The sequence below is a fragment of the Kogia breviceps genome, chromosome 4, assembly GCF_026419965.1.
Source record: "Kogia breviceps isolate mKogBre1 chromosome 4, mKogBre1 haplotype 1, whole genome shotgun sequence".
Classification (NCBI taxonomy): domain Eukaryota; kingdom Metazoa; phylum Chordata; class Mammalia; order Artiodactyla; family Physeteridae; genus Kogia; species Kogia breviceps.
Window position 1 is genome coordinate 175,520,554 of NC_081313.1, and position 23,319 is coordinate 175,543,872.

A 23,319-nucleotide genomic window follows, 5' to 3' on the forward strand; every position below is an offset into this window, starting at 1 on the left:
CACACGCCCGCCCGCTGCTGAGCAAAACATGAAGCCGGGACCAATGGGAGCGGCGCCGTAGCAGCGAGGGGGCGGAGCAGAGCGGCCGCCAATGAGTGTGCTCGTTTCAGGCAGCCAATGGGAGGCGGTGTCTCAGCGGCGATCAAGCGGCGGCTGCCCCTGGCTGCTGAGCGGGGCGGGGTCCCAGGTTGGAGCAGGAGTTTTCCGGAAAGGGTGAGTCTGGAGGGGGGCGGGAGGGGGCGCGCCCGGGAGGTCATCAAGAAGGATGCGGCCGGCGGGACTACCCTTTGCAGGAGGTGGGTAGAAGCCCCCACCTGCCTTGGGACTGATTGATGCCCGGTGGGTACACGTCGCGGTTCCCGCCCCTGCCAGCAGGGTTTGGAGATTTCTGTAGAGGGGCGGGGGCTGCGGACCTCACCCAGACCTCATCTTCAAAGCTGGGTCTGGGCCCAGTGGGGACGAGGAAGGAGGAGATGGGCACCTGCAAAGCCCCATCCCCACGATCTTATCTCGAACGTTAATAAGATGATAATAGCGAACATTTATCAAGCACTTATTGCACGCCAGGCCCGGTGCGGAGCCCTTTCCCTGTCTCACCTCGCTGAATCCTCCCAACAACCCTTTGAGAGAGAGACTGTTTTATGCCCATTTTCTAAATGAGGAAACAGGTTCAGAGAGGAGTTGATTCTTGACGACTCCGACATTGTGCTATTACAACCTTCTCTTTTCCTCTATCACTGTCTTAAATCAGTAACATCGTTCGAATCGCTGACAGCCCCTCCCTGCAAATACTGGAGACCTCAGGAGGCCTGAGCCCTGGGCCTGGCTCTCGAAAAGTTCCAAATTGTTGGGCAAAGAGCTGAACACAACCCCTTCTCCGCTCAGGGAGCCAGCAGGGACTGGGGTCGCTGGTGGGGGTAGATGTGGTATGCAGGAATCTCGTCTTGAAAGAGAAAAAGGATTATGATGATAAAACCAATAATGGCTTCATTCTTGTTTTTATCATATTTGTTATTTTTTCATGCCTGTATCAAGGTACTGAACATGTGACGTGCAGAATTGTGTTGAAACGTCACAACCTAGTTGATCTACAACTCTAGCTTAAAAAAAAAAGGATGTAGAAAAAATAATTGTAATACAATAATCTGTTTTAGTTACACAATATAAAAAACATGTAAAGTGTAACAGCAGTAATCAAAATATGAGGTGGAGAAGAATGAAAGGTATAATGTTTACCAGTCCTATTGAAGTGAAGCTGTTATTAGTTTAAAGTAGGGTGTTACAAGTGTGAGGTATGTTATGTAAGGCTCATAAAATGTCTTAAACTTATAACATTAAACTTAGGGTAACCACAAAGGAAAAATCTTATAGTAATTACAACCGAACACAAAGAAAGACAGCAGGATAAGAAACAAGGAACAATGGAATCTACAAAACAACCAGAAGACAACAAAATGGCAATAGTAAGTCCTTACCGATCTGTAATATGGTGACAGTGGTGTGTAATTCACTTACAACTCTAGTTTAAAAGTTAAAAAAAAAGAATAGAAACTTCACAACCATCTCTTCATGACAACACTCTCAGCATCTCCATTTTCCAGATGGGGAAACTGAGGCCCAGCATGGCTAAGTGACTCATCTGAGTCGACACAGGATTCACCCCCACGTCTGTCTGGCCACCCCTGTCTGCCTGGTTATTTTGGAAAGGTGGGTTCAGAGCAGATTTTTTTTTTTAAATGTTATTGGACAGAGCAGATTTTTATGTGGGTGAATTTGTCCAATAAAGGGGTTTGGTGGTGTTATTTTTCATGACTGATCTGGTAGGTGGGGACACATACCCCAACTCCATCAAACGGTTGCGGAAACTGGGGCTCAGGAAGGGGAATTGGGTGCCTAAGTTTGCACAGCGAGCAGGGGTCCAGAATCTTTCCCCCAGGCCTCAGTCTGGATGGTTGGAAGGTTGAGGTGCTCAAAGGGGCCTCCAGGCTGAGGCCTGGGGCTGACAGGATGTTTCTTCCCAGGCAAGCCAGCTGTCAAGAGCATGCCTCTGTGCCAATGGGGGGCCACCACCAGGGGCAGAAAGCCCGATGGGGATGGAGCTCAGCCCATGGCCACCAGAGGAGGCCTGAAGGTGCTTCTGCACTGGGCCGGCCCCAGTGGCGGGGAGCCCTGGGTCACCTTCAGCGAGGCCACACTGACTGCGGAGGAGGTCTGCATCCACATTGCACACAAAGTCGGTGAGTCCCGGGCATCAGCCCCATGACGGGGTGGAGGTGCTGGCAGCTGCTGGGCCTCATCCATCCATTCATCTGCCCGTTCATTCAGAGGGCATTGAGTGAGCACCTAGTGTGTGCCAGCCCCCAGTTACTACATTTGTAGAGCTGATATTCTAATAGGGATCAACAAGAAACACAATAAATAAGAAAACTGTATAGGAGGCCAGAGATCATGGTAAAAGATTTAAAACTTGAGGAGATAAGGGACTGAGCCACAGGTATATCTTGGGGAAGATGGCACCAGGCAGCGGGAACAGCAAGTGCAAAGGCCCTGAGGTGGGAACTTGCCAGCAACAGTGAGGAGGCCAGTGTGGCTGTAGCCGAGTGAGTGAAGGGGAGACAGGAATACTTGAGGGCAAGCAGGTGATGGCACAGGTTGTACAGGGCCTCTTGGGCCTCAGAGAGGAGTTTGGATTTTACTCCAAGTGAGGTGGGAGACACAGAGGACTGTGAGTGAAGAAGGAACGTAATTGGACGCAAGTGTCACAGATGATCTCTGGCTTCTGTAGGGGGAGCAGACTGTGGCGGGTGAGGGCGGGAGTAAGGACCTCCAGGTAGGAGGTGATGGGGCAGAAGTCAGCCAGGTTCAGGTCTTACAGTGTTTTAAACCCCAGAGGGAGGAGTTTAGGGCTTAAAGTTTTCCCCAGGAACAGTAGTGAAGCATGGGATGGTTGAGAGAGCCTGCAGCAGATGTGCTTGGAAGTTAATTTCTCCTGCTGGAGGAGGAGAAGGTCTCTCCAAGGGGACTTTGCTTACGTGCCTTTTCCTCCAGGATGTCCTCTCAAACCCCCTGTCCCACAACTGGATGGGGGCCTTCTGGTAGATTTCTATAACACCTTGTACTTTCCCATCAATGGCAGATTCTTAAAGAAGTACTGATTTGCTGGGTAGTGTGAAACATGCCTGGCCAAGGACCCAGAGAACCTGATCTTTTTGAGGAAGCAAAAGATCTTAAGAGTAACTGGAGCATAGTTTTCAAGAATTTGGGGGCTTCCCTGATGGCGCAGTGGTTGAGAGTCCGCCTGCCGATGCAGGGGACACGGGTTCGTGCCCCGGTCCGGGAAGATCTCACATGCCGCAGAGCGGCTGGGCCCGTGAGCCATGGCCGCTGAGACTACGCGTCCGGAGCCTGTGCTCTGCAACGGGAGAGGCCACGGCAGTTAGAGGCCCGCGTACCACGCATACAAAAAAAGAATTTGGAAGAGGAAGTAGGAATTGAAAGCAGAGCATAATTGTCTGGGTCCAGGTCATGGTTATTCAGTGCTGAGGGGGTTGGGCTTTCTCAGAGGGCAAAGGGGAGCTATGGAAGTTTTAAGCCAGAGAGTGAAACAGATTGGTTCTTTAGGAAGTTGTCTCATAGGGAGGCATGCTCCTTCTCTGGGGGGCAGTACACTTGGATGCAATGATTCTTTTCTTTTCTTTTTTTTTTTTTTTTTTTTTTTTTGGCTGCACCATGCGGCTTATGGAATCTTAGCTCCCTGACTAGGGATTGAATCCAGGCCCTCGGCAGTGAAAGCACCAAGTACTAACCACTGGACCACCAGGGAATTCCCGGATGCAATGATTTTGGAGAGCAATTTGGCTTCGTCTAACATGGTTGAAATGTACATTCCCTGAAGGCACTCAGTTCCACTCCTAGATATGCACTCTACAGACACTCAGCTCACGTGTTCCAGGAGATGTACACGGGAATGTTCAGAGTGGCCTCATTTATCTTAGTGAAAATAGGAGACCATCTCAAAGTCTGTGCATAGGAGAATGCACAAATCAGTTGCAGTATGGTTGAACACTGGAATACTATACAGCCAGGAAAAATGAATTTAACCAAAGTTACACATATCACATGTGAAGCTTAAAACCTGTCGTAGCATGAAAAAGCAAATTGCAGGACACCTGTGGTATAATACCGCATTTGAATTTATAACATTCAAAGCTAGGTGATAGAGAATATGAAAATGATAAACTCTAGTTCAGGAGTATGGTTACCTCTTTGTGGGAGGGGAGAGGAGGTGGATGTAGGTGGGGGCTCCAGTTGTACTTGCCAAGTTTTATTCTTTTTCTCGTTGCTGGTACTTAGATGATTATAAATTATTCTGAAGGACTTCCCTGGTGGTCCAGTGGGTAAGACTGTGCTCCCAATACAGGGGGCCCAGGTTTGATCCCTGGTCAGGGAACTAGATCCTGCATGCATGCTGCACCTAAGGAGTCTGCATGCCACAACTAAAGATCCCTCATGCCGCAACTAAGACCTGGCGCAGCCAAAACAAAGAAAGAAAGAAAGAAAGAAAATTTTAAATTAAAAATTAAAAAATAAAAATAAATAAATAATTCTGAACTATTTTAGATACAATTTTTAAGTGATGTGTATAAAAAATAGATGCTTGGGCAGCCAGTGTGGGGAATGACAGTAAGTTTGGAGGCTGAACTAGGGCTGAGTTTTGGATTTGAAGGAAATGGGTAGATCCCAGAGAGATGGAGGATGCAGAAAGTACAGGACTTGTGACCGATCTGATGTGGAGGGGGTGGGACGAGTTGAGGACAAGAATGAAGTCTGGCACAGAGGGGGCAGGTTTGGGGACCTCAGATGAGATCTATTTGGAACAAGGCACATCTCAGGGGGCCCGAGATGTCTCGAGGAAGACAGCTGAGGGGTAGTTGGATATTTCTCTGGGTCTGGAGTTCAGAGAGAGACCAGGCAAAGTGCCAGCAGTCTGTAGAGCTGTGTTAGTCAGTCTATGATAGGTTTTACTGTAGTAACAAGCAGCCCCCCCAATTCTACTGGGTTAAGACAATGAAAATTTATCTAAAATCTAATGCAGGTCACATGGTTCCCCTCTATCTTATAGCTTCACCACTAGGCATAAGGGGTTTCCAACATCCCTGGGGCAGCGAAGATGGCAGGAAAGTTTATTTCTAGGCCTGGAAAAATGTACATCCCTTATGCCCACATCCCACTGGCCAAAAACCAGTCCAGTGCCTCCATCCTAGCTGCAAGGGAGGCTGGGAAATGTAGTTTTCCTGTGAGGCTACAAGATGGTTTACATATTGCATTGTCCTCTGTTGGCAAGGCAGGAGGCCCAGGGAGGGATTGTGAAGGGAGACAGTGGGTCTGGGGGTCCACAGGGCTAACGGCAGCAGGCACTGACTCCTGACTCATTTCTCCCCTGTCCAGGCATCACTCCACCCTGCTTCAATCTTTTTGCCCTCTTCGATGTCCAGGCCCAAGTCTGGCTGCCTCCAAACCACGTCCTGGATATGTCCAGAGACTCAAGCCTGATGTTGTACTTCCGCATGAGGTGGGTGAAGTCCCCTTGGAAGGCTTTCGTTCTGTCCGCACCTTCCTGGACCTGGTCTGAATCTGTGCTAAACCCCAGCTATGCCCCCTCCCTTCTTGCAGGTTTTATTTCCGGAACTGGCATGGCATGCATCCCCAGGAGCCGGCTGTGTACCGTTGCAGTCCCCCAGGGTCTGAGTCTTCCTCAGAACAGGCAGAGCAGGGGGTGCAACTCCTGGACCCCGCCTCCTTTGAGTACCTCTTTGAGCAGGTTTGAGCAGGGCTGGGGAGGTGAGACTGTTTGTGAGGGAGGTTGCAAATGAGGAGTCCTCACTTCCCTCCCAATTTGCTATAGCTAATAGGTTTCAACTCATGCCATCTGGGATCCTTTGGCTGCCTGAACCAAAGGGTTTTGAGACTCTTAGGATTGTAGGGGTAAGAATGCTGTGATCGATTAGTGATGTCTGCCACAGGCATAGGGTTGGGCAGAGGAGGCATACATGTGGGGTCCTTCCTGTCCCCCAAAGTGACCAGAAGCTGGGGAGTGAACAGGTTCACATGCCTCCCTTTCTGCCTGATTCCCCATCCCCAGGGCAAGCATGAGTTTGTAAATGATGTGGCATCGCTGTGGGAGCTGTCAAGCGAGGAGGAGATCCACCACTTTCAGAATGAGAGCCTGGGAATGGCCTTTTTGCACCTCTGCCACCTCGCTCTCTGCCATGATGTCCCCCTTGAGAAGGTGGCCAAGAAGATCAGGTATCTGAGAACGAGGCGGGAACACTGCATAGGTGGGTGGACATGCCCAGGCATCTGGTGGCCAGGGTAGATCTTGCATACTGTCATGCCTTCATTCATTCAACAAACATTTATCGAGTGCCTACTGTATGCTTGTACTAGTTTCTTTTTTCTTCCAGCCGTGCTGAGCGTCTTGTAGGATCTTAGTTCCCCAACCAGGGATTGAACCCAGGGCCCTGGCAGTGAAAGCACTGAGTCCTAACCACTGGACCGCCGGTGAAGTCCCTGGTACTAGTTTTGGGTGTTGGGGACACAACAGTCAACAGGACAGACAAAAATCCCTGCTCTCCTGGAGGTCACATTTGATGAAGGAGACAGGCAATAAACAAAATACAAAAATAAAGTATATAGTGTTTTAGATGATGATAAGTGCAATGGGGAAAAATTAAGCAGGAAAAGAGGAAGAAGGGGTGTGTCAGGGAATGAGGGGCGTAAAATTTAAAACTGGGTCATCATAAGAACCTGCTGTATAAAAAATAAAATAATGAAATTAAATTTAAAAAAAAAACCAAACTGGATCATCAGGGAATTGCTCACTGAGAAGGTGACATTCAAATTCAAAAATCTGAAGGAAGTGAAGGAGGGAGCCAGGTGGGTATTTGGGAGAAGAGAATTCTCCATAGAGGGATCAGCCAGTGCAAAGGCCCTAAGATTGTACCATGCTTGATATATGGTGGAGGAAGTGTGGCTGGAGCAGGGTGAGCTTGAAGGACTCCCTAGAATTCAAGGGAAAAAAAGAGGCAGGAGTCTGGAGAGCTGCTAGCCTCCACTGCAGTGAGGGCTGGGGCAATCAGGGCACACTGCCTGGAGGAGGCAGCAAGAGAAATGGGTCTTTCAGGACCTGCAGTTCTTTTTTGGCCACGCCACGCAGCTTATGGAATCTTAGTTCCTCAACCAGGGATTGAACCCACGCCAAGTCCTAACCACTGGACCGCCAGGGAATTTCCCAGGACTTGCAGTACTTAAAGCACATATTTTTCAATCCCTGTTGTGTTATCACTGGAGGACTAGGGCTTTGACAGTGAAGCCCCGGATGCTGGGAAGCCCAGAGGAGGGACCCTATCCAGCCTGGAGATCAGAGGATGCTCCTGGGGGGAGGTGATTTCTGCTAAGACCTGAAGGTTGAGTTGGCTTTATCCAGATGTGGATTGCTTTGGCCAAGCATTCGAGGGAGAGGGAACAGCATATACAAAGGCCCAGAGGCAGGAGGTGGCAAAGGCCCATTTCCAGGGGAACTGAACTCGGAATGTGATTGCCCAAGTGCAGGAGACAGCCAGGCACTAGTCAGGGAACCTTTTTCCCTGAGGGCACTAGGGATCCCTGGAAAGCTTGAAAGTGGGGGCAGAAGGCAGCTAGAACCTTGACCTTTAGGATCTTTGTATTCAAAGGTTGGAAGAGGTGGCTTGGGACATGGAGGATGAGGCTTGGAAATCTGTTATCTAAGTGGGCTACGCTGGTGCGCAGGTGCAGGGCAGGAGAAGGGGTGAAGGGTATGGCTTTGTGAAGAGCAGAAGGGCTTCCCAGAGCTGTGCCTTTTATTGATAATCATATTAATGATCAAAACAATAGCGACTTCTCCAATAATAATAATAGCCAACACTCACATAGTCCTTATTTTGTGCCAATCAATAGTCCTGATTCTCTCATCAGCCCTAGAAGTGGGCACTGTTTGATCCCATTTTACAGATGAAAAGACAGAGCCCTTTAGAACTTAAGGAAGTTGCCCAAGAGCTGGGATTTCCGACCCATAGTCTCCTCCAAAGTCCTGGGCCCTGGGTCCAGGCACCACCTGGCCTCCCTGTGCTGGCCCTTTATAGCATCCTCTTTCCACCTTCATGGCAGCCTGCCTGTTTTTTAATTGTTTTTTTTTTTTTTTTCAGTTTTAATATATTTTTTTTAATTTTTAAAATTTTTGGCTGCGCTGGGTCTTCGTTGCTGTGTGGGGGCTTTCTCTAGTTGTGGTGAGCGGGGGCTACTCTTTGGTGAGGTGTGTGGGCTTCTCATTGTGGTGGCTTCTCTTGTTGCAGAGCACGGGCTCTAGGCGTGTGGGCTTCAGTACTTGTGGTGCATGGGCTCAGTAGTTGTGACTTGAGGGCTCTAGAGCACAGGCTCAGTAGTTGTGGTGCATAGGCTTAGTTGCTCCGAGGCATGTGGGATCTTCCTGGACCAGGGCTCAAACACGTGTCCCCTGCATTGGCAGGCGGATTCTTAACCACTGTGGTACCAGGGAAGCCCCCCTAATATTTTTTAAATTGAAATATAGCTGATTTACAATGTTGTGTTAATTTCTGCTATACAGCAAAGTGACTCAGTTATACATGTATATACATTCTTGTTTTTTCATCCTCATTTCCATTATGGTTTATCATAGGACATTGAATATAGTTCTCTGTGCTATACAGTAGGACCTTGTTGTTTATCCATTCTATGCATAAAAGCTTCCATCTGCTAACCCCAGCCTCCCACTCCTTCCCTCCCCCAACCTCCTCCCCCTTGGCAACCACCAGTCTGTTCTCTATGTCTGTGATTCTGTTTCTGTTTCGTAGATAGGTTCCTTTGTGTCATATTTTAGATTCCACATATAAGTGAAATCATATGGTATTTGTCTTTCTCCTCCTGACTTACTTCACTCAGTATGACAATCTCTAGTTGCGTCCATGTTGCTGCAAATGGCATTATTTCGTTCTTTTTTTACGGCTGAGTAGTATTCCATTGTATGTATGTACCACGTCTTTATCCATTCATCTGTCGATGGACATGCAGGTTGCAGCCTGTCTGTTTTCTAGACGAGGCAGCTGAGGTTCAGAGAGACTAAACCGCTTGCCCCACGTCACCCAGCTAGGCCTGCAATCCCGGCCCCTGACTGGCCCCCCCGATCGTCCCCACAGCTTCAAGGACTGCATCCCACGCTCCTTCCGGCAGCAGATCCGGCAGCACAATGCTCTGACGCGCCTGCGCCTGCGGAGCATCTTCCGCAAGTTCCTGCGGGCCTTCCAGCCGGGCTGCCTCTCCCAGCAGGTTGTCATGGTGAAGTACCTGGCCACACTCGAGCGGCTGGCGCCCCGCTTCGGCACAGAGCGCGTGCCCGTGTGCCACCTGGAGCTACTGGCCCAGGCCGAGGGGGAGCCCTGCTACATCCGGGATGGTGGACAGGCCCCTCCCGACCCCGGGCCCGAGTCTGCCGCCGGACCCCCCACCCACGAGGTGCTGGTGTCGGGCACCGACGGCATCCGGTGGCGGCTGGCACAGGCAGAGGTGAGCGGGGCGCCTCTCCCACCTGGCAGTCCAGGGCAGCTGGGGGTGGCGCGCTCTTGCTCAGCCTTGGCCTTGGCCTCCGAAGGTGGTTTTCCCCCACGTGCCTCTGGGTTGTGTTAGTCTGTGCCTGGGAGTCCTTCCTTTTTTTGTTTTGGTTTGGTTTTTTGTTTTGTTTTTTTTTTTGGGGGGGTCACATGGCGCGGCATGTGGGATCTTAGTTCCCCGACCAGGGATTGAACCCGTGCCCCTTGCATTGGAAGAGTGGAGTCTTAACCACTGGACCGCCAGAGAAGTCCCTGAGGGTCTGTTTCTTGGGGAGTGTCCTCTGTCTGCCTGCCCCTCTGGGGGCCTGATTTCTGGGGTCTGGCATGTAGGGCCGAGAGGGTGAGGAGCCTCCATTCTCCTCTCCCCGAAGCTCCAGCTTCTGGCATGTGTATCTCTCTGGGTGGGTCTCCTGTCCAGTCTGTGACACTGGGGTTCATGGCGGGGATGCCTGGTCCCTCCAGCTCCTGCCTCTCCCCCGGGGAAAAGTGCAGTGGGACTAAGCAGGCACTGCCCTGCTCCATTCACCTGCCCCACGTGCTGGTTTCCAGAGTCCCGGTGATGGTGGTGGTGGCGGCAGAAGAATGCCCCGTGCTGGCCCATCTGGGAAGAAAACCAAGGCCCAGGAGGCGGGCAACCAGCCAGTGGAGGGACCTCAGGGGGCCCCATGGGCCTACTTCTGCGACTTCCAGGACATCACCCACGTGGTGCTGAAGGAACGCCGCGTCAGCATTCATTGTCAGGACAACAAGTGCCTGGTGAGGCCCGGGACTGGGGGCCGGGCTGGCCGTGGGGGGAGGGTTGGGGGGCGGTGGGCGCCTCTGGCCTGTGACATCTGCCTGATGTTGTCCCCCCTGCCACCGCCCCCCCGGCCTGCAGGAGTTGACCCTGCCTTCCCGGGCTGCGGCCCTGTCCTTGGTGTCACTGGTGGATGGCTACTTCCGCCTGACGGCCGACTCGAGCCACTACCTGTGCCATGATGTGGCCCCTCCACGGCTGGTGATGAGTATCCAGGATGGTATCCACGGACCCCTGCTGTGAGTGCCGGGAAGGGCAGGTGGGCTGCATGGCGGTGACTGTGAACTGGGCAGTGAGCTCTAGGGACTGTGGGGTTTGAATGAGGTGTGTGCATGTCGGTGTCTTAGTGTGTGCATGTGTGTCTTAGGGTGTGAAGGCCTGCGTGTTCACCCATGTGTACGAGTGCACATGTGTATGTGTGTGTAAGCATCCATGTCTCAGTGTGTACATGTCAGTGTGTGTGCGCCTGTGTGTGCCTGTGAGTGTGTGCGGGTGTGCATGCACGTGTGTGGGAGCATTCGTGTCTAGTGTGCACACGCGTGTCTGTGTGTGCGTGCATGTACACGTGCAAGGATTTGCTCATACTGCATTGTGCATGCGTTCACGTCAGTGGGTGCTCACGTGGGTGCATGTGCGACGCGTGCATGTGTGCAACCTGGGGTTATGGGGGGAGAAAGGGCGCCTGTAATGGCATGGACGGCGTGTCTTGCTGAGAGTGCCTGGGTTTGGGACTGTCACCATGCATGTCTGGGTGTTTAACAGCCCATTTGGCATGCAGCTGTGTCACTACTCTGGTGAGTGCGTTTTGTTTGGTTTTGTTGTTGCTGTTGGTTTGGCCGCGCCACGGGGCATGCGGGATCTTAGTTCCCCGGCCAGGGATGGAACCCATGCCCCCTGCAGTGGAATCGTGGCGTCTTAACCACTGGACCGCCAGGGAAGCCCTCCAACTGCGTTTTAGATTGTCAGTGTGTGTTTTTGCACGTGACAGGACTGGTGAGTTTTGCTGGGCTATGCGTCGTCCAAACGCTGGTGGCTGTTCAGATATACGTGTGGGTGTTTACACCCCTGCAGGCATGTGTCTGTCCTGGTACTTGTGGATCACTGAGCACTCCTGCTTGGACGTGTGGGGCTGAGAATGCGAAGTGTCAGGGCTTACGTGGTCATCAGGTGTGTGTGGCCATCCTGTATGCTGCCGGGTTGGGGTTTGTGACTGTCAGCTCGTCTGGTCATTGGCCCTGTGCCTGGGTATCCCCTGTCCTACCTGTGACACTTGGACTGGCCCCTGGGTCAGTCTAAGAGGTCTCACCCTTCCAAGCCTAGTCTCTACACCAGAGGAGGGTAAGGTGGTCGTTTCACCTCTCAAGGGCTGTGGCCATATGGGGTCTGTGGGCCATGTCAGCATGTGTCTTAGTCCATTCAGGCTGCTGTAACAGAGTGCCAATGACTGGGTGGCTTAGAAACCACAGACACTTATTTCTCACAGTTCTGGAGGCTAGAATTCCAAGTTCAAGGTGCTGGCAGATCCAGTGTCTGGTGAGAGCCCCACCTCCTGTTACATAACCAAAGTTCAGTCTTCTGGCTGTGTCCTCATATGGTGGAAAGGGTGAGCGAGATCTCTGGGGTCCATTTTATTTTATGTATGTATTTATTTAATGTACTTATTTAATTTATTTTTTGGCTGCGTTGGGTCTTCGTTTTGGTGCCCGGCTTCTCAGTGCGGTGGCTTCTCTTGTTGCGGAGCATGGGCTCTAGGCACGCAGGCTTCAGGAGTTGTGGCGCTCAGGCTTCAGTAGTTGTGGCTAACGGGCTCTAGAGTGCGGGCTCAGTAGTTGTGGCACACGGGCTTCGTTGTTCTGTGGCATGTGGGATCTTCCTGGACCAGGGCTCGAACCCGTGTCCCCTGCATTGGCAGGCAGATTCTTAACCACTGCGCCACCAGGGGAGTCCCTGTGGTCCATTTTATAAGTCACTAACCCCATTTGTGAGGGCTCCACCCTCATGATTTAATCACCTCCCCAAGACCCACTTCCTAATGCCATCACCTTGGTCGGGGGTTAGGGCTTCCACATAGGAATCTGGGGGGGACACAGACATTCAGTCTATGGCACCACATATGTAACTGTCAGAGTCTGTGTGGCTGTGTCCCCTTGTAGTACCTGTTTGTGCTTATGACAGCTGTCATCTCTGGGTCTGGGATGCCAGTGCCCCTGTGCTGTTATGTCACACAGCGGCTGTGTCTGTGATCCTTCACACTTCTTTTTCTTTCTTTTTTCGGCCGCACTGCGCGGCATGTGGGATCTTAGTTCCCCGACCAGGGATTGAACCTGCGCCCCCTGCAGTGGAAGCGTGGAGTCTTAACCACTGGACCGCCAGGGAAGTCCTCTGTCTGTGATCTTTTCCTTTCGGTGTGTGACAGACTGTGCATGTGCGTCACCCTGGCAGTGGCAGTGTCTATGGCTGGGTGTGTGCCCATTTGGCATCTGATGGCTGGTTCCTGTGTGTGTGTGTGTGTGTGTGTGTGTGTGTGTGTGTGTGTGAGATCTTATTAGCCACGGTGTCCACAGTTGTTACGCACGAGCGTGTGCCTGTTCCGGTACCTGTGTCTGTGTGTGAGTTTTCACGCATGGGACAGGGTTACCTATGTGTGTGTGTTCAGACGCAGTGTCACCACATAAGCTGTGTCTGACGTTTATCCCAGCTGGGAGTGTGCCCCGCTGGGCAGGCTTTGTGTGTCCTTGTCGCCAGGCGTGGGTCCAGCAGTGCCCCCAGGTGCCCTGATGGTGCCCCTTTGTGCCCCCACCCACCCAGGGAGCCATTTGTGGTGGCCAGGCTGCAGCCCGAGGATGGCCTCTACCTCATCCACTGGAGCACCAGCCACCTCCACCGCCTTATCCTCACGGTGGCCCAGCGCGACCAGGTGGGCCTGGGGCGGGGGTCCTGGGCTGGGGCTGGGCGTGCTCCCTGCCTGGACCCCTGCTCACCGCCCTCATCCCTGCTGCCACCCGCTCCAGGCACCCGGCGTGAAGGGCCTGCACCTGCGGAAGTTCCCCATCAAGCTGCAGGCTGGGACTGTCGTGCTGGAGGGCTGGGACCGGTCCTTCCCCAGCGTGCGCGAGCTGCGGGTCGCCCTGCAGGGCTGCTCCCTGCGGGCCGGCGATGACTGCTTTTCCCTGCGCCACTGCTGCCTGCCACGGCCTGGAGGTACCAAGACGGGGGTGCCATGGGGCCGGGCGGGGGGGGGGGGGGCCTCTTCCCTCCGTGCCAGCCCTCAGGGACTGCTTCCATCCCCAGAGATCTCCAACCTCATCGTCACGCGGGGACCTCGGGCCAGCAGCAGGCCGCTCAACCTCAGCCATCTCAGCTTCCACCGGGTCCGCCAGGAAGACATCACCCAGGTGCGTGGCGCAGGGGTGGCCCCTGCGGGCGTAGGGCACCAGGGAGGCAGCCTGGAGCCGTTGTCATGGAGATCTTCCACCCCGTGTCCCCACAGCTGTCCCACTTGGGCCAGGGCACAAGGACCAACGTGTATGAGGGCCTCTTGCGAGTGGGGGGCGGAGGCCCCGAGGAGGACAAGGTGGATGGCGGGGACCCCCCCATGCCCGGGGCGGGCTGTGAACAGGAGCTGCGAGTGGTACTGAAGGTGCTAGATCCCAGTCACCATGACATCGCCCTGGTGAGTGAGCATGGCCAGGGGATGGAGGGCAGGGTGAAGAGGGTCAGGGTCAGGGCCTGCAGCCCCCTAACCTGCCCCGTCCCCACAGGCCTTCTACGAGACAGCCAGCCTCATGAGCCAGGTCTCCCACGTGCACCTGGTCTTCGTGCACGGCATCTACGTGCATGGCTCCGAGAGTGAGTGGGCCCTGCCCCACCCCCGACATACACACCCGCCCCACCCCACTCTGCCCCATTTACAGCCCGACCCCACTTGTACTCTTGCCCTGCATCCTTATCCCTGACTGCACACTGACCTTTGACCTACACCCCGACCCGTGAACGCACTCCAGCCTGTGCCCATCGACTCTCACCTCCAGCCTAAACCCTGTCCACAGCAGGACCCTTAGCAGCTCCCTGATCCCTGGCTACGCCCCAACCGTCTACCTACACCGCGACTCCACACTGCATCCCTAGCTCCATCTACCACCCAAACACCTCTAACAATCCAGCCCCTGTGCATCCTCTGACCCCCTCAGTACCGTGACAGCATGCAGACCCCAGCCTTGTTGGCCACCCCGATCCTCCCAGACCTCAGCCCCTGCTCCTCCCCCGCCTCTCCCGCTACCCTGTGTGCACCTCCTCGTACAGGGCGCCCACGGCCAGCCCCCAGACCCACCGACCTCAACGCCATGTGTCCATCTCTCCTGCTTTCCCCCCAAAGCTGGCCTATGTGCCGACCCAGCACACCTCTCACTGCACAAGCACCCCCAGCCCTGTGGGATCCCAGCCTCCAGCTCCACTCCCTCCACTCGTCTGCACCCTCCCCCCGGTTCCCCAGTCCCATCCTGACCTTAGTCACTCACTCGCATCCTCCTCTCTACCCCAGCCCCGCTCGGCCTCACCCTGCACCCACCTCTGCTGGCCCTCCATACTGCATTCCTCCTCTCTCCAGAGTCGCTCCCGAGCCTCCCCCCACGCCCCTGCCCGACACCTTCCCCACCTACAATCCCAGCCCCCCCGCGTCCTGCCCCCTGGCACCCTGGAGGGTAAGCTGGTGGGCAGCACGTGCAGTGGCTGGGCCTTTGCAGACATCATGGTGACGGAGTACGTGGAGCACGGGCCCCTGGACGTGTGGCTGCGGCGGGAGAGGGGCCACGTGCCCCTGGCCTGGAAGCTGGCGGTGGCCCAGCAGCTGGCCAGCGCCCTCAGCTACCTGGTGCGTGGTTCTGCGGGCGGGGCCTGCGTGGCTGGGGAGGGCCAGGGCAGCCCCCACGTTGCATATGGAGGCCTGAACGCATCCATCCACGCACTAGATCTTCCCATGACCCTCCTCTGCTCACGCACCCCTGTGGCTCCCATCTCTTCCCACCTCCTCCACTTGGTGTCCAAGGCCCTGTGGCAGTCGCCTCTGTCACTCTTGCCGTTCGTTCACGAGGCCCTTCCTGGTCCAGTCACCCCAGTTTCCAGAACACCCCCTGTGTGCCGGGCTCTGTCCTAGGCCCTGGGGACCCAACAGAGAACAAAACGGACAGAAGTTTCTGTCCTTGGGGAGCTGGCATTTTAGTTGGGAGGGACAAACGAGAAATAATCATTAGTACATTACATTACATAATATGCCAGAAAGTAGCAAGAACTGTGGGGAGAAAAGCAGAGGTGGAGATGAGGATTTGATACAGTTTGGGGAAGAGGTGATGTCAAACAGGTGGGTTGGGGAAGGCCTCACTAAGGTGACCTGGAGGTGACATGGGGTGGGGGGAGAGAGGCGGGTAGTTGTGAGTGTATCTGGGGGAAGTGCATTCCAGGCAGAGGGGACAGCCAGTGCAAAGGCCCTGGGGAAGGAGCATGCCTGCCATGGGTTTGAGGACCATAGTAGGGTCCTCTGGCCTTTTGTCCCTGGCCGAGAGCCTTGGCCACCAGCACTGGGAAAACAGGAAGGACCCACTGGAGACCCAGTGCTGCCTTGTCACTATGACAACAGACTGGAATCTCCATAATGACCATGATTGTCTTTTTCACTTGGGCTGTCCCTGGGGGGACCATGTGGGATGGGGTAGGGGTGGGGTCTACAGCCCCCAGTGGCCACGCCCCCTTTCCTCCGCACCCCAGGAAGACAAGAGCCTGGTTCACAGCAACGTGTGTGGCCGGAACATCCTGCTGGCACGGCTGGGGCTGGCGGAGGGCACCAGCCCCTTCATCAAGCTGAGTGACCCCGGTGTGGGCCTGAGCGCCCTCTCCAGGGAGGGTGAGGACGCAGGCAGGGCTGGGCACAGGGGCGGGCTTCCCCCACTCCTTTTACCTTGCTGACCTCTGACTCTGGCCCCCAGAACGGGTGGAGCGGATCCCCTGGACAGCCCCTGAGTGCCTGTCCGGTGGAGCCAACAGCCTAAGCACTGCAGCCGACAAGTGGGGCTTTGGTGCCACCCTCCTGGAGATCTGCTTCGATGGGGAGGCCCCCCTGCAGGGCCGCAGCCCCTCCGAGGTATGTCCAAGGGACCCCTGGGCCCTTCCCACAAAGAGGGCTGGCACCGCCAGGGAGTCCAGAGGGTACGTTCAGGGTCCAGAGCTGCCTCCCCTCTGGCTGTGCGGCCTCATCTCTCTGGGGCTCCATCAGGTCATCTGTCAGTTGCGGTGAACTGCAGTCCCAACCTCATAAGGTCGTTATGGCACAAAGCAAATAGATCACATGCTTTAGGCAAGGTGACCAGGGCATCAAGGGGGAGGCACAGGCTGTCGGGAGGAAGGGGACCCAGAGGATGCCCCTGACCCAGCTGAGGGGTGGGGCAGGGCTTCCCAGAGGAGGTTTTAATATAAGTGCAGAAATATCAGCGTCCCAGGCTGGGAAGAGCAGCCTAGGTGGTGGACACAGCCTATGCAAAGGCCGGGAGGCTTTGGGGCATTCAGGGAGCTGCAGTATGCAAAAGCGTCCTGGGAGCAGAGGTGGGTGGAAGGCAGGGCAGGAAGGGCCAAGTGTGAGATGCTCCAGCACAGCACAGTCTGCTCTACTTGGGTTCCAATCCTGACTCTGCGGTGCTGGGCAAGTCTGCATCCCATTGCCGAGGCTCAGTGGCCTCATCTGTAAAATGGGAATGACAAGAACAAGGACCTGGCTGGTCTAGCCCTGCTCTGAGGACTTGACTCTGCCTCTTGTGGAAGGGGACCGAGGGTGTACACCGCCTCCTTCTGGTCCCCTCTCCAACAGAAAGAGCTCTTCTACCAGAAGCAGCACAAGCTGCCTGAGCCCTCGTGCCCAGAGCTGGCCACACTCACCAGCCAGTGCCTGACCTATGAGCCAGCTCAGCGGCCATCCTTCCGCACCATCCTGCGTGACCTCACTCAGCTGCAGCCCCAAAGTGAGCATCACTCCAGGGCGGGGACCCTGGAGAGGGCGAGGGGCTGGGATCCCTGCTGACTTGGGCATGGTGCACCCAAGTCTCTGTACAGTGGCTTAGGGTGTGTGCCGGTTTCTAATTCACTTAAGTAAGGGGGAGGGGAAGCCCCGAGCTTTCCTTTATGTTTTGCTTGGGGAGAGCCACAGCTTCTTTGGATGAATTAGACCCTGGCAAATCTTTTGGTTATTAATGAAAAGTTTGTGCCCTTTACCGAATCTCAGAACATCCCAGGTGTTGGTTATGGTGCAGCCAACTCTGTGTTTTGGACAAGAAGTGGAATTTTCCAGCCCTTGCAAAAAAAAAAAAAAAAAAAAAAGTTTCCTTATCTCTGGGATCGGATGCTGGGGATAGCAGTAGCTGGCTTTCTGTGTCCCCAAATGTGTCCCCAAGTGTGGAACACAAGGGTTGTGTTCCAGACTCACCCACTGTAGCTCTTCCAGATCTCGTTGATGTCTTGTCTGTGAACCCGGACTCACCGGTGTCAGATCCTACGGTTTTCCACAAGCGCTATTTGAAAAAGATCCGGGATCTGGGTGAGGTAAGGGCAAGGCCTGGAGGACCGGGGACAGGGCATGGGCTGCTAGAAGACCCTGGCCTTAGAGACCCTCAGCTTCAAGGGAGGCCCCGGGGAATTGAAAGGGAGGCCTCGGCCCCAAGGGGACCCATCCACATGGAATAGGTGGGGCCTTGGATTTTCCAAACAAACCTGCCTTTATGTGGGGCCTGGAGAGCTGGGGGGTGGGGCTGACGCTCCTGCACGCTCCGGCCAGGGTCACTTCGGAAAGGTCAGCCTGTACTGCTACGATCCAAACAATGACGGCACTGGTGAGATGGTGGCCGTGAAGGCCCTCAAGGCAGGCTGCGGTCCCCAGCTCCGTACAGGCTGGAGGCGAGAGATCGAAATCTTGCGCACACTCTACCACGAGCACATTGTCAAGTACAAGGGCTGCTGCGAGGACCAAGGTGGGCGGGGCCTAGGGATGTAACAGGGCGGGGCTATGTCGGGTGTGGCTTGGTGGGCGGGGCCAGCAGGACCTGGCCAATTAGAGCCTCTCAGTCCCAGGCTGGAGGATGCAGTTTGCAGACACCAAGGTGGGCGAGGCTCAGCTGCCTCCTTTCCATCCTTCGGCGCTCTGCTGGGGCCAGGATGGGTGGGAGCCACCGTCAGCTCCCTTGACTGTGGATGGGTTCAGGATGCGTCCGTCCCACCTGAGGACTGGTCCTAGGGTGAATGGATCTTGGTTTTCCCTCCCCACCTTGGGATAGGGGGTGCAGGGTGGGCAGCCTGTGGTCCAGGTCTCTACCACCCTTACTGGCCGCTCCTCTCCGTTGTCAGGCGAGAAGTCGGTACAGCTGGTCATGGAGTACGTGCCCCTGGGCAGCCTCCGAGACTACTTGCCCCGGCACAATGTCGGGCTGGCCCAGCTGCTGCTCTTCTCCCAGCAGATCTGCGAGGTGGGCCTGCCTGCCCCTGCTCCCAGAACCTGCCCCCTTCTTTGGCTTGGCCTGAGCTTCCTATCTCTCCCGCCAACCCCCCCGGGCCTGCTCTCCTCCATCCTTGCCCATTCAGCTGATCACCTGGCCACACCCCCACTGGCCCAGGCCCCCACCCCGCCTCCCAATTCTCCCGCCCCCTGCCCCGGGGGAGCCCCCCATGTGGCTCCAGCTCTGCTGTTCGGCTCTGCTCCTTTTCGCTCTGGCCCCAGCTGCCATCCTGCCCGTTCTCGCGCCAGGTCCCCGCCAATCTGACTGTCCCCCAGCCATCCTGGTCACTGCCTCTCAGGCCCTGTCCTGCCCCCGCGCTGATCCTGACTCGCCCCACCCCCAGGGTATGGCCTACCTGCACGCGCAGCACTACGTGCACCGAGACCTGGCCGCACGCAACGTGCTGCTGGACAACAACAGGCTGGTCAAGATTGGGGACTTCGGCCTCGCCAAGGCCGTGCCCGAAGGCCATGAGTACTACTGTGTGCGCGAGGACGGGGACAGTCCCGTGTTCTGGTAACCAGCGGGGCCCAGCCGGAGGGAGGGGTGCCGGGGTCACCTGGAGCAGGCAGGGTGGGGGAGATGGGTGCTGGGGTCTCAGACGACAGGGCCTGGGTCAAGTGAGACTGCCCCCCCTCTTAAGGGGGGGGGGCCTTAACTGGGGCCACAGGGCTCCTAAGCCTCAGGTAAGGACTCCGGCTTGGTCTGGCCCAAGGCCTGAGTGCCCTGTCTCCCCAGGTATGCCCCGGAGTGCCTGAAGGAGTGTAAGTTCTACTATGCATCCGACGTCTGGTCCTTTGGGGTCACCATGTATGAGCTGCTGACCTACTGTGACTCCACCCAGAGCCCCCCCTCGGTGAGAGCCAGGCCCGCACCCCGACCCCATACAAGAGGAGTTAACGAGGCATGCATTCAGTTCCCAGCTCCCCACACTAGCAAGAGCTTAACCCACCTGAGCCTCACAGTCGCATTCTGTAAAGTGGGCCAGTTACACTGCAGAGGGCGTGGACTGTGACAGAAACCCACTCAAATAGGAACGGCTTATTCTGCCATGTGCAAACCCCAAGGGGACAGTGGGAACATGGCTTGATCTAGACCTTCAGATGCCATCAGGAATCCCATTTTCTCCAACTCTCAGCTCTGCTGTTCTCCGTGGTAGCGTTTTGTTTTTTTCGCTGTGCCATGCGGCGTGTGGGACCTTAGTTCCCTGATCAGGGATCGAACCTGTGCCCCCTGCAGCGGAAGCACTGAGTCTTAACCACTGGTAGCATTTCTCAAGCAAGCCTTCCCTTTGTTGTGGCAACAGTGGACCCAGCTGAGGGGTGGAGGGTCTTCCTCTTTCCAACGTAATTCAGGACTCTCTGACTGGCCCAGCTTGGCTCACGTGTCCTCCAGGGAGCCACTCACTGTGTAGTCCTTGGCTGACGGGAGGAGCCTAGAGTATGTTAGGGGTTTATTCCCAAAGCCAATCAGAGTGCCTTTATAGGAGAATTTTTTTTTTTGCGGTACGCGGGCCTCTCACTGTTGTGGCCTCTCCCGTTGCGGAGCACAGGCTCCGGACGCGCAGGCTCAGTGGCCACGGCCCACGGGCCCAGCCGCTCCGCGGCACGTGGGATCCTCCCGGACCGGGGCACGAACCCGCGTCCCCTGCTTCGGCAGGCGGACTCTCAACCACTGCGCCACCAGGGAAGCCCCTATAGGAGAATTTTTTTAAAAGGTTTCTGAACAGGCGAAAACAACCTGCTGAGGCTAAATAATAATAGCAAGCACCTAATTCAGACTTACTCTATGAATATTAGTTTATCTAAGTTTCACAATAACCCCAGGTGGTAGATGTTATCACCCATCTTACAGATGAGAGAACTGAGGCCCAGAGAGGCAAAGTCATAAGACCAATGTTATGCAGTTAAGAAGTGGTAGAAATGGCATTAGAATTCCTGCCGACTAGCTTCAGGCTCTTGACCTCTATCTAGGCAGCCCCGCCTCTTAAAAAGAGCTTGTCCTGTTTCTTCTGTAGAAATTCATCGAGCTCATAGGCCTCACTCAGGGGCAGATGACAGTGCTGAGGCTCACTGAGCTGCTGGAACGAGGGGAGAGGCTGCCACAGCCAGAGAAATGTCCCTGTGAGGTGAGACCCTCCCTTTTCCCCCTGCCCCCACCATCGGACCAGGGAGAGAACAGAGATCACAGACTCACTTTTTCCTTCCCCAGATCTATTGCCTCATGAAGAACTGCTGGAAAGCAGAGGCCTCATTCCGCCCGACCTTCCAGAACCTCATACCCATCCTCAAAACGGTCCACGACAAATACCAAGGCCAGGCACCCTCAGTGTTCAGTGTCTGCTGAAGCCCGCCAGCAGCTCTGGTTGGGGGGATTGGGGACGGTACCCACAGAGAGGACCTCCTGCTCCCTACCCTAAGAGGAGCCCAAGAGGGGGTGGTCAGCCTCCCTGACTCCCTGTGCCTTAACCCCACCCCTCTGAACTGACTTTCCTTGTCTTATAGCAGTCCGTGTGGGCTGCTATAACAAAACGCCACAGACTGGATGGCTTATAAACAACAGAAATTTATTTGTCACAGTTCTGGAGGCTGGGAAGTCAAGATCAAGGCAGCAGCATTTTTGAATTTTGGCAAAAGCCCTCTTACTGGTTCATAGCCTATGCCTTCTTACTATGTCCCCACAAGGTCCAAGGGGGCAAGGCATCTTTCTGGAGCCTCTTTTATAAGGGCACTAATCACATTCATGAAGGCTCCACCCTCACAACCTATGCACCTCTTAATACTATCACGTTGGGTGTTAGGATTTCAACATAGTGATTTTGAAGAGAATGAAACATTCAAGCCATAGAACCTTCCAAGATCATGAGCCTGATACAGGCTCCTGAGGGACCCAGGACAAGCAAGAAGCTAACCAGGCCCTTGAATCTGATCTTTTTATCTTCCCCCAGCTCCTGCCCTTGGAGCCCACTATCTCCCCTAACTGGTTAAAAATTCATATTTCCTCTGCTAGAGGTATGGTCCTTGGGCCCTTCTTCAGCAAGTGTCCACTCTCCTGGGGACTGCAGCTAGAGCAAGACACTCATTGCAGAGGAAGTCAGATTCAACTATTGAACCTTTGCTCACCTCTAAATCACCAGCCAGCAATTAGACCAATGCCTGGAACACAGAAGGCCCTCAAGATATATGTTAAATATATCAAGAAGGGACCTGGGGGACCACATGCCATGTAAATAAGATTGCCAGTTTCACCTTTTTCTCGCTGTGTGACCTCAGGCAAGTGGCTTCCTCTCTCTGGGCCTTAGCTCTCAACTATGAACTTGGGATGGTCATGCTTGCTGCCTGTAGGACTAATGTCAAGAGCTAATGAGGGCTTCCCTGGTGGTGCAGTGGTTAAGAATCTGCATGCCAATGCAGGGGACATGGGTTTGATCCCTGGCCCAGGAAGATCACACATGCTGCAGAGCAACTAAGCCCATGCACCACAACTACTGAGCCTGCGCTCTAGAGCCTGTGTGCCACAGCTACTGAAGCCTGCGCACCTAGAGCCCGTGCTCTGCAACGAGAGAAGCCACGGCAATGAGAAGGCCACGCACTGCAGAAAGAGTAGCCCCCGCTCTCTGCAACTAGAGAAAGCCCGCGCGCAGCAATGAAGACCCAACACAGCCAAAAATAAAAACAAATAATGTTTTTTAAAAAAGAGATAATGAGGTCGTATCTGTCACATGCTTCGCAGAGAGATATACAAACAACTGCTCAATAAACATTTGATATTATTGTTAATCTGTTGTTTGCCAACGTGTTTCTGCTTAACAGGTATACTTGAAATGGGTCTGCCACATTGTGAAAGGAAGTTAGATTTCTTTCCCATGGGATTTCCTAAGACCCTGTGCATTGCAGCTCTCCTGACTGGACAGTTTCACACTATTCTAGTGATATTTGCTTTTTATAACAGTTTTTAAAATTAAATATTCATTATAATTGTAAATCTTCCTCTTTTTTATATTTTTATTTATTTATTTATTGTGGTATGCGGGCCTCTCACTGTTGTGGCCTCTCCCGTTGCAGAGCACAGGCTCCGGAGGCGCAGGCTCAGCGGCCATGGCTCACGGGCCCAGCCGCTCCGCGGCACGTGGGATCTTCCCGGACCGGGGCACGAACCCGTGTCCCCTGCATCGGCAGGCGGATTCTCAACCACTGCGCCACCAGGGAAGCCCAAATCTTCCTCTTTTTTTTGATAGATATTGTCATAGGCAGTGAAATGTTTCCCTCCTCTATCCATCAGCCACCACTGTCACCTCCCCGGGAGACAACTAATGTTATCTGGTTTCCTGTTTTGGGGTCCAGAGACATTT

General features: G+C 54.5%; 1 protein-coding gene across 6 annotated transcripts; it reads left to right on the top strand.

The window, feature by feature from the left end:
* TYK2 (tyrosine kinase 2) lies at positions 1-22,747 on the top strand. Of its 6 annotated transcripts, none has more exons than XM_067032825.1 (26): positions 1-213; positions 1,345-1,463; positions 1,602-1,707; positions 2,022-2,237; positions 5,449-5,572; positions 5,674-5,821; positions 6,143-6,306; positions 9,234-9,600; positions 10,194-10,400; positions 10,522-10,679; positions 13,249-13,357; positions 13,452-13,641; positions 13,732-13,835; positions 13,931-14,113; positions 14,202-14,289; positions 15,183-15,310; positions 16,201-16,336; positions 16,419-16,573; positions 17,294-17,444; positions 17,924-18,021; positions 18,254-18,446; positions 18,820-18,938; positions 19,312-19,484; positions 19,707-19,824; positions 20,986-21,096; positions 21,180-22,747. In XM_067032825.1, exons 4-26 carry the CDS (start codon positions 2,042-2,044, stop codon positions 21,312-21,314), a joined length of 3,555 nt encoding a protein of 1,184 aa, XP_066888926.1. In that variant the 5' UTR covers positions 1-213; positions 1,345-1,463; positions 1,602-1,707; positions 2,022-2,041; the 3' UTR covers positions 21,315-22,747. The 6 variants fall into 6 exon arrangements, with proteins under 6 accessions (XP_066888926.1, XP_058917081.1, XP_066888927.1 ...); XM_059061098.2 differs by having other exon boundaries at positions 126-213; positions 17,915-18,021; XM_067032826.1 differs by having other exon boundaries at positions 173-339.
* The last annotated feature ends 572 nt before the right edge of the window (positions 22,748-23,319 follow it).

Coding starts and splice junctions, on each gene's coding strand:
- TYK2 (XM_059061098.2), top strand. CDS start 2,042: ATGCCTCTGTGCCAATGGGGGGCCACCACCAGGGGCAGAAAGCCCGAT. Junction 6,307..9,233: donor AAGGTGGCCAAGAAGATCAG/GTATCTGAGAAC, acceptor TCGTCCCCACAG/CTTCAAGGACTGCATCCCAC. Junction 17,445..17,914: donor CACTCAGCTGCAGCCCCAAA/GTGAGCATCACT, acceptor CACCCACTGTAG/CTCTTCCAGATCTCGTTGAT.